The sequence below is a fragment of the Mytilus californianus genome, unplaced genomic scaffold, assembly GCF_021869535.1.
Source record: "Mytilus californianus isolate M0D057914Y unplaced genomic scaffold, xbMytCali1.0.p SCAF_18, whole genome shotgun sequence".
NCBI lineage: Eukaryota > Metazoa > Mollusca > Bivalvia > Mytilida > Mytilidae > Mytilus > Mytilus californianus.
In genome coordinates, this window is record NW_026262666.1 from 2,923,350 (window position 1) to 2,934,397 (window position 11,048).

General features: G+C 32.6%; 1 protein-coding gene across 1 annotated transcript; it reads left to right on the top strand.

Annotated features, from left to right (window-relative positions):
• Positions 1–8,203: 8,203 nt before the first annotated feature.
• LOC127726567 (tripartite motif-containing protein 45-like) lies at positions 8,204–10,274 on the top strand. The gene has a single exon (XM_052233971.1). It carries the CDS (start codon positions 8,265–8,267, stop codon positions 10,197–10,199), a length of 1,935 nt encoding a protein of 644 aa, XP_052089931.1. The 5' UTR covers positions 8,204–8,264; the 3' UTR covers positions 10,200–10,274.
• Positions 10,275–11,048: the final 774 nt, after the last annotated feature.

Sequence of the window (11,048 nt, forward strand, 5' to 3'; positions counted from 1 at the left end):
AAGTAATAAGACTGCAAACCTACAAGCGAAAAAGGGTCAACTGACCGACAAAACCATCTCTGAGCATAAACCTAAGGAAAATCCGAGGATCATATTCGGAAAAAAATATTCCTGAGTTTAATATATGTAAATATTAAAGCGAGTGTCAGAAAAAAGGACGTGCAAAGTACTTACAATTTTATTTCATACCTTTGATTATTCGTTTTGATAAAATGTATTGGCGTAATATTAGAATAAACAAAGCTCGATCAACCGAAGAGCAAAGGACAAGGTTGTAAACGACTTGGGACATTCAACAACTATTATAACCCAGTTTGTGGAAGCATTATTTTGCGCAATCCTAAATATATGTATCGACAGATTGTAGGACCATAAACGTTATTATACATGGATAACAATACATGTTTAAATACGTATATCAACTATTAAACATAAAATCAAATTTTGTACCGATATTAGACAATATTCAAAGATTATATTACCTAAATTTTTGACATTTTAAATAAGTAAAATAACAAAAATACCGAACTCCAAGGAAAATTCAAATCGGAAAGTCCCTTATCAAATGGCAAATCAAAAGCTCAAACACATCAAACGAATGGAAAACAACAGTTTTATTCCTGACTTGGTACAGGCATTTCCTTATGTACAAAACGGTGTATTTAACCTGGTTTGTAGCTAGCTAAACCTGTCACTTGTATGACAGTTGCATAAAATTCCATTATACTGAAAAACAATGTGTGAACAAAACAAACAGACATAATAGGTAAAAATGTCAAAAATAGGAGTACAGCAGTCAACATTGTGTTATAATCTTAATCACTATAAAATCAAACAAATCTGTCAATAAAGAAAAAACAAAATGGCATATAGACAAAGCACATAAGCAAAATTGAAAGACAAGAATACAAAAAATGGCCACAGCACAACAACACATTGGCGAGATGCATAAGTACCGGGCCAAGCCAAAAGGATTATACCCAAAATGGATTAAATAGTAAAGGTTCATAATTTACAAAGACAAATAAAAGAACACTATAACACGTAATTAAGATAATAAACAACGTCAGTACCTAGAATCTATACTTCAAGACCATCATGTATTATTTATGAAGTTGATACGGAATATTTATCAACAAGATCATGGTATCTTCCGATGAACTTTTTTTTAGAAAAAGGACGAGACGTTCTTTAACATAACCCTGGTTCATCAACTTTCTGCTCAGACACTGGTTACGTTTCATAAAGCCTGAGTAGCAGCTGCAAGCTCTTGAAACCAAATGAGTTGGGAAATGTATATCCCATATGCAGGTGAATTTGGTATATTGCTACTAAGTTGGGGGAAATTGGTAATTTCAAAATTCAAATCGTCTCGTTTGTCATAGATTCTGGTACTGAGATGACTGTGTATGTCAAATTTGAGGTATAAATCTCAAAATGAGGCAGAGGAAGCCGTGTTTGTTATTTCTTTAATTTCTAGATCTGGGGGATATATTAATGGAACCCAATCAGAAAAGTTCGGATTGTTAATGAAAAGAACATCATCAATATATCTGAAAGTGAAATTAAATAACCTGGCTTCTTTGATCTTCTTGATTTTGACAAGTGTCTGAAGGAACTCCGATTCATATGAAAATAAGAAGAGGTCGACAAGGAGAGGCGCACAGTTCGTTGCCATAGAAATGCCGTCAATTTGTTGAAAAAGTCTACCTCCAAATTCAACAAATATGTTGTCAATAAGAAACTCCAGCATACTGATCACTTGTTCCTCTGTGTAGCATGTTTTACCTTTTTGTTCACTATTAACAAAATATGCCGTATGGTATCCCAAAGACATAAATTTATAGCGTATGCTGCCATTTTTTTTTTTGAAAAGCATTGTGGATTATTTCTTTTAGACGATTTTTCAATTTCACATGGGAAATGGTGGTATACAGGGTTGAAAATCAAAAGTTTTGATAGAATTTATTTCAGAGAAAGATCGAGATTTAAAATTATCCAGAAATTCTTTAGAGTTTTTTTGAAATCCACATATGGTTAATACCACTACGCGAGTAAACAGTTTCGCAGTATTTCTGAAGACCTTCTTTCACTGCGAGCAGGATTTTTGTCAATCTAATGGACAATTCCTTTGTAGAACATGCTGATGATCCGGCAATGTACCGTTGTTTGAGGTAAGTCCTCAGATGTGCTGTTCAATAAGATATCTAAAGATAAAGCTGAACTTCAAAACAAAATATTGGTATTCATAAAATATTTTTTAAAGGTTTTAAGTGATTTGTTGTAATGAAATCCCTGACTTAATGATTTATTAGATATACAAAGATTACGTTCATTGAAATTTAAACGTGCGTACAGAACTCAATGGGAAATATACACACTGTAAGAAGTTGTCAATGCAACATGCATAGCGAACGAATTTAGAAATTTACCTTAAGAGAGAAAAGTCAAAGTTGAGTGATGTTGATGTCACTGTTATAACATGCCCATAGGGATTACATATAAACTTTCATGTTCCGCAGTACCATGTTGAAGGAGAACTAGTTTCTGTTTTGAAGTGTAATATAATTGAAGTAGAATTAAATATAAAACTTAGACTTAGTTTTCCAATACATATGTTAATGTATTATATTTTAAGGAAAACACGTTTCATGATTTTCAGGTTTATCAATACGAGGAAACAGTAAAAATAATTTGAAAAAACTTACAAAGTCGGTACACGCATATTAGTAATATATTCCAATCGTCGTAACCACAATCCAACCCTTATTTCCCCGAGTGTGACCTACCGAATTAGACCTTGTTTGCACTTGCATAAGCATCATGATCCCTCAGATTATGTAGGCAATAGTTCAAGTAAGTTAGCTTAAAGGAGTGATTATATGGTGTAGTGTCAGTTTTGGTGTGTTCGTTTGACGTTGTCTTTATTCTCATGATTCTTTAGTTTATGTTCAGTTTTGTGGTCAAGGTAGGATTCTCAGGAAAATAAGCAACAGGTTTAATACATTTGTGGTATGTTCGTCAGACAGGTTTTTTTTTTACTGTGGCCTACTTGACATGGTTCATTAATCAATGGTTATCTTTATAAGATACTGTAAACAACAAATCAATTATGGTTGCAATACAGAGTCTTTGTGAAGTACATACCCATCTGTCACAGTTTCTTTGATATTGACGTCGTTGACATGGACCATTGATATGTATTGGTACTTTTTGTTGTCGAAACTTTATTTTTCAACTTAAGATATAAATTTATTCATAACCAGAAGCATGCGAGACATGTAAGACGATGCACTCTCGTTATTTATTTATTTTGGATGATGGACGATTTTCGGTACATTTTATAACCTCTCGGTCTTGAAAGATACTGATGTCCCTGTTATAACATGGCCATACGAATCATATATAAACTATGTTTTTCCACAGTCTCATGTCGAAGAAGAATTATTTTCTGTTATGACGTTTGATGTTCATGACGTATCTCATAATTGGTTTGCATTCGTATACGAATATCAGGCGGTTTCACTACAAACCAGTAAAAGTCTGAAATGGCCTATATCTGTACTCGACTGTACTGATTTTTACTCAACCAGTCTGAATTGGTCTGAATTTTACTCGACATTACTCGACCCCAGTCTTAACCATACTCGACTGTACTGATTTGTACTAGACCCTTATCTTTGCCATTGAAAATAGTCTGAACTATTACTCGACCAGTCTGAAACAGTCTTAACCCATTCTCGACCTATTTTTTTCAGTCTAAACCATACTCGACCAAAGGTCTGAACAATACTCGACCAGTCTGAACCATACTTGACCAAATAACCTCTACTTTTTCTAAATTTTAACTGTTAAAATAAATTTCTTTTTAACTGACATGACAACAGCCACAATAAAATAAAGATATATTATAAAAACAGATTTTTACATTCTTACATGATTCTCAGATTTATCGAATAGAGATAGTTAAATCAAATTATCTTATATGATAATTTAATTATATTAATTTTAAAGTTTTAGAGTTTTGTTAAAAAAAAGATTTTCTTTTACCTAAAAACACACCTATACTGAGGGTAATTAAACCGTATTAAGGTGCTTCTTGTTTGGCATGTGTTTTTTTTTTAATTAATTTTCCTAAATTCCTAAATAAAAACTACATAGGTTTCATGGTTACATACAAAATATGTACAATAGTTATATAATTATCTTTTTAATGAGGTAACAACAGCCAACAAAATCACTGAAATTGTTTAACCTTATTTTAGAAATATATCTGTTATTATAATTTGGGACATATTATATACAATATATATCAAAAAGGGGATAAAAATTAAAGAAATTAATAAAATTGTTCTTCTGATTAGTGGTGAAGTATAAAGTAATACCTCCTGCTTGGGGCAAACTCATGAAAAAGATCACACCTGGTCAGAGAGTATTAAATTCTAAATAACATTCATTCAAAATTGCAACATCCTGTGAAACTTAAATTGCAAGGCCTTTTGAATTCACTAGATAAGTAATACACGAGTTTAAGAAAAATAGGGCTTTCTTTTAACCTGTAAAACACACATGTACTGAGGTAATTAAACCTTATTAAAGTGCTTCTTGTATGCCATGTCTTTAATTTTGACAAAAATTATTTAAATTTAATTGAAATAAATTTTTACTGTAACTTTGGAACACATTTCCTTTTTTAAAAGTTTATCACGGGATTACTATGGAAGTTCTATTATCATGATTATATTTTAAATTCTTGGTTTAACAAAACAAAGGTGTCATTTTTTAAATTTATTAAGTTGTTTTATATACTATTTTATATATATATTTTAATAAAAAAAATGTTCACTGCATTATTAACTAAACTCAACTGACACCATAAATCTATACGAGGCTTAAGTTAATGGTGAAAATTGTCCAGTAACCATAAAATATATCTGAAACATTCAAAAAATTTTAAATAACATTGAAAATATTAGTCACAATTCAGTTTTGAGATTATTTGATCAGCTTGTTTTATTTTTATTTTAAAGGTGATATATATGTATGTATATAAGTGTTGATGAATATGGTGATGAAGTTATATTATGTTTATTGTGAAATTTTGGTTTCAATGCTATATTGAATACATTTTTAATTTCAAATTGTTGTTCAAATTTCTAGCCAGGGGAAATAGCTGTTGTTAAAAACAGTTCCTAAATTGATGAAATACAATAGATAGATACAAAAAATAGGTCTAGGTTGGTTAAGACTTGGTCAAGTACGGTTCGGACTAGGTCGAGTATGGTTCAGACTAGGTCGAGTATGGTTCAGACTAGGTCGAGCATGGTTCAGACTAGGTCGAGCATGGTTCAGACGCATATAAAATGGTTAAGTACTGGTCGAGTACAAGTTCAGACTGTTAAGTATGGTTCAGACTACAGTCGAGTATTATCAAGTAAATTTCAGACCAATTCAGACTGGTCGAGTAAAAATCAGTACAGTCGAGTACAGATATAGGCCATTTCAGACTTTTACTGGTTTGTAGTGTTTGTTGTTATCAAGATCAACCAAAAATATATCCATAACGCAAACACACCTCTTCTATATAGCACTTAAATCATCACCATATTTATTACACACATAGGCAAACCTACACATATGTATATTTACATGCAAGAGTAAATGAATACCATGTGACAGGGACTTTATAAGGGTTGAGGGTAACACAATAGTTAATTCACTATAGCATTCGCGGGTGAGACTCGTTATTTTATGCCATGCTCGGCATATCAACTGCACAATGTGAAAGATCAAGATCTGATTTTTTATGACAGTGAACTAGATCGTGAGAGATAATGTACTGCTAAACATACAAAGAAGCGTTACAATCTCGACATCATGTAATTGTTATAATTAAATACTGACTTAAATGGCTTAAACATGTGAAATTACTTTTGTTAGGAAATATGGTTATATATAGAGTATACATGTAAGTGATATTTTATACAAACGAAATTATAGGAAATTTTCCCCAGCTAAGATAAAGTAACAAACAAGACATACAAAAAACACTAAGCCTGAACATATGTTGCGTACAAACAGGTCAAAATTCTTCCGTTAGATGTTATTCTTCATTATATCTGTACCAATAATCCCCCAAAATTATAGTGCATTATAGGCGGCAAAGTATTTGGCAAAACCTTTTGAATTTTTGATAAGCAATGCTCTTCAATTTCGTACTTTATTTAGCTTTTTACTTGATTATAGCGTCACTAATCACTACATAAGTGACATTACAAACAACGGTATATTGCTGGGTCTTCCAAGTGCTCCACGAAACCTTTTTCTAAATTATTAACATCAATTTTATCAGATATCAAAGCCAGTCTTCAAAGTTATTGTGAAACTGCCTATTCTGTAGGTGGTGTGAATCAGATGTGGATACTAAAAAATTCCAAAGATCTTTTAGAGTATATACAATCTAAAACTCTTTCATCATGCAAAAGTATTAAAACACTTGACTTTTCTACACTTCGCACAGACTTTTCTACACTTTACACAAGTATTCCCCATTCAAAACAAAACATAATTGAAAAAGCGTCTTGTCTCAGGGAGGGATAAATCCTACTTTGTAAAAAATCACTCTGATTCGAACAAAAAATTCTCTGAAATTGACATTATCAAGATGCTTGATTTCTTGATTGACAATATTTGTTACGTTTGGAGGATGTGTTTTTCAACAAACTATCGGCATTTCCATGTGAACCAACTGAGTCCCTCTTCTTCCTGACTTGTTCCTTTATTCTTATGAGGCTGACTTCATACAGGAACTTCTTAGGAAGAAAGAAAGGAAGTTAGCAATATCCTTTAAAATTACTTTCCGCTATATAGAGGATGTTCTTTCACTAAATAATTTCAAATTGTGGTGACTATGTTGAACGCATCTATCCCATCGAACTAAAGATAAAGGATACAATAGATCCAATTACGTCTACCTCATATCTTGGTTAACATCTAGAAATTATCAATGCGGGTGGGTTGAAAAAAAAACTTTAAAACAAAAGAAATGATTTCAGCTTCCTGATTGTAAACTTTCCATTTCTATGTAGCAACATTCCAGTAGCGCCTGCATACGGAGTATAACTCTCTCAATTGTTACGATATTCCCGGGCTTGTATTTCCTATCATGATTTTCTTGATAGAGGGTTGTTGCTCATAATGAGGCAATTAAACCAAGAGTTCTAAATGGCGAAGTTGAAATCATCCCTACGGAAATTTTACGCACGCCATCAGGAGTTGATTGACCGATATGGAATATCCGTTTCACAGATGATATCGAATATGTTCCTAATGTCGTAACTACAATCCCGTTCCCTTTTCACGAATGTGACCCACCGAATTAGACTATTTACCGGGTTTGTTATAACATGACCAACATGACGAGTGCCACATGTGGAGCAGGATCTGCATGCCCTTCCGGAGCACCTGACATCACCCCCAGTTTTTGGTGTGGTTCGTGATGCTTAGTCTTTAGTTTTTAATGTTGTGTCTTGTGTACTATTGTTGGTATTTTTGTCTTTTTATTTTTTAGTCATGGCGTTGTCAGTTTATTCTCGAGCTATGAGTTTGAATGTTCCTCTGGTATCTTTCGCCCCTCTTTGATTAGTCTTATGTAGACGACAAGAGTACATACTAGTAGTTACAAGCCTGGTATTTTATGATCAATTTACTAAATGACGAAAGGTCGAGTATCGTGTAACCTCAGGTTGTTAAGACACATGCCACTATTGCATTTAGAGGTTTTGCTTTATTTTTTTAACTTCTCATTGGTACTTGTTGTATATAAAGGCAACAGTGGTATTAAGTAAAATCACAAAAATACTGAACTCGGAGGAAAATATAAAACCTTTTTTAGCATCTTTTACTTATTCTTTCACGATAATTTCTGTTGATATACCGAGCAGAGTTCACGTAGGAGGATAAGAATTTTTTTTTAAATTACCTATGGGGGATAATTTCTCAATAAGTTTTCAATTTATAAAACTTTATTTTAAACATCGTTTTTTTAACTGGCCAGCCAAACATTAACCCCGGAAGAAAATGTTATAGACGCAATCTAACATGTTACCGTTAACATTATGCTATGTACGTTAACTTTGTTATAAATAAAGTTTACGACAAAGTACCGATATCCGTACACTAAAATTAGTATGTAAGTATTTAGATATTTATCAGTTGAAATTCTTTGAACAAGGAAATTTTATACATGTTAGTATGAGGATAAAATGGCGACATCGTTAAACGTAAAGGAAGAAGCTGAACATATAAAAGAAGATTTTGTCGATTTATTGACGTGTAGTATTTGTTTTGAAATATTTAAACAGCCAAAGTATTTACCGTGCCTTCATACGTTTTGTGAGACTTGTATAAGTTCATACATTGTTTCAAAGGCGAAGGGAAACAACTTAAAGGGATTCAAATGTCCAGTATGTCGTCGCTTTGTTCCTATGGGAGACAATATGAAGAATCCTGAGACATGGGCTAGATCTTTGCCGGGAAATTATTTTGTCGTTTCGATGATTGATAGGAAAGCAATGAAGAAAACTGAAAAACTTTGTGATACTTGTAGCAGTAAAAGTATTTCGAAAGAGGCGATTTCTTGGTGTACGGTTTGTGCGGAAGCATATTGTGATACTTGTGACGACTATCACAGATCATACAAAATGGCCCGAAATCACAAGATAGTACCGATTAAAGATATGCATGAAGAAACGTCTATTTCAAATATTTGTTCGTTTGTTGCTTGCGATGAACATCCAGACATGGCAATTGGAATCTACTGCAAGGATCACTCCCAGCCATGTTGTACCATTTGTGCTACTGTACACCATAGAAAATGTGAACACGTGGTTACCATTGATAAGGCTGTAGCTGGTGTAAAAGAGTCTAAAAAAGCACAGGAATTTATGAATAAATTAAACGAAACAGGTAAAAAATTAGATGGAGTTATCAAAAACCGAAATCATTATACGACAAATTACAAAAAAGAAGTAGATGTTGTCTTAATGGAAGTTGCAAACATGCGTAAAAAAGTAAATGAAAAATTGGATAAAATGGAAAATAAGATAAGAGACGAAATAAATGGTGCAAGGAAACGAAATCTTCTAAGACTAAGCGAGGATTCCACAGAATTATTCACATTGAAGAGTAAGCTTGATCATTGGAAGAATATATTTGAAAAGTGTCTATCCCAGGGAACCGAACTACAATGCTTGGTCAAATTGGAGGGAATTTCAAGAAAAATTCCGCAGTTCGAAAAGGATTTGTCTACAGTTATTCAAGGAATAAGGGACGTGTCTGTTAAGTTTGAAGCTACAGAAATTGTTTCAGATACTGTTCGCTTCGGTCACCTACATTATAATGAAAAAAAGCCGTCTTTTCTGGGTTTAAAGACTGTAAACTTTCATACTGGAAAGATCAAATTTTTGTTTACAATCGACATTAGAGGTAGTTTTATCAGTGGTATATTCTTTAACGACGATATCATTATAACGGACCATGATAAGAAAATGGTGGTTCATCATGAGAAAAATGGGAAACAAACGGAAAAATTAAACATTCCGAAACCCCCAACTGATATCACAAAGGTGAATGATTGCACTGTAGCCGTGTCTTCAAATACAGAGAAAATATTTATAATTAACGTGAAACCGTTAACATTAGTAAAGACTTTGGATAGCAGTGTTCCTTTGTGGGGATTATGTTTGGTTGACAATGAGTACATAACAGCTAGAAACGGTAACATTTCTTGGTTAAACGCTGAAACGGGGGCTAAGATAAAACAAATACAAACAACAAGCTCAGATACACGATTTGTCACGTGTTACCAGAAAAGTGAATACATTTACTGTAAGGGTGGACACACTATTAACTTTGAATCAGCTGTCGGTAAAGGTTTTCAGTATAACCATAGTAACTTATCTAATCCGTATAATCAGGAAATTGACAAAGAAGGGAAAATATACATAGTAGGATACGGTTCACATAACATACATCAGCTGACTTCTACTGGTCAGCTTATCCAGATCATACCTGTATCAGAAATAGACAAGACAATCACTGGATATCCATGGGTGATGCGCTTCAAACGAAATACTAATCGGTTTATTTTAACATTTAATTCATGGAAAGTTCCAGTCTATGTTTGTGAAATTGAATAAACTGCAATTTAGAATAGTTTTTTTAAATAAGATGTCTAGAATCGGTTCATATGATCATTAAACAATGTTAAATTAGCTTTGCTATGTATCATGAATAAATGGAGATGTGGGGTAAACGTCAATGAGACAGCAGTAATACGTCAAAAATAACGAAAAGACTACTAGATAACAACATACAGTCTTCAACAATGACATGTACCTAATGACTATTGTATGTCAAGCTCTGAATTTTCAAGTGTATATAGAGTTCAAACGATTTATGATAATTGTATGATCCTTTCAAAAAACTACTTTTTTTAAGGTTGTCAAATTAACATTGTTGCTATATCTTTGAATTTATTCTTTATCGGTACTGATATTGATTAGATTTGTTTTTGTTTGATATATATATATGTATACAATAACTAAACATTGCCCTACATTCTGTCGATACATATATTTTGGCATTGCACAAGTTCACAACCTGTTATACACAGTTATAGGAGTGGCCATAGTGAATATTTCAAAAATGAAAGTTATTGTGCAATAAAATTGATTTTTAGATAACTAAAGAATAATATAGCCTTCAAAGTGGGTTTATATGAACATCAAGATTGTTTTTTCCATGTTTTATAGGCCTTTTTCTGTTTGACAGACCGTATTTTCATATCCATACCGCCCATAGGTCCAGAAATTATTGTAGTGTTTTTCAACAAATATTTGACGATCGAACTTTTCAATTCAATTTTATAGAAAAATGAGGCGAAATATTTTTTTTTCTTCTTGGTAGATAAATGTTAATGGTTTCAGAAAAGGTATCACTATAATGGATTGAAATTCTACTTTGGACCAAATTTTGGGGACTTTAGT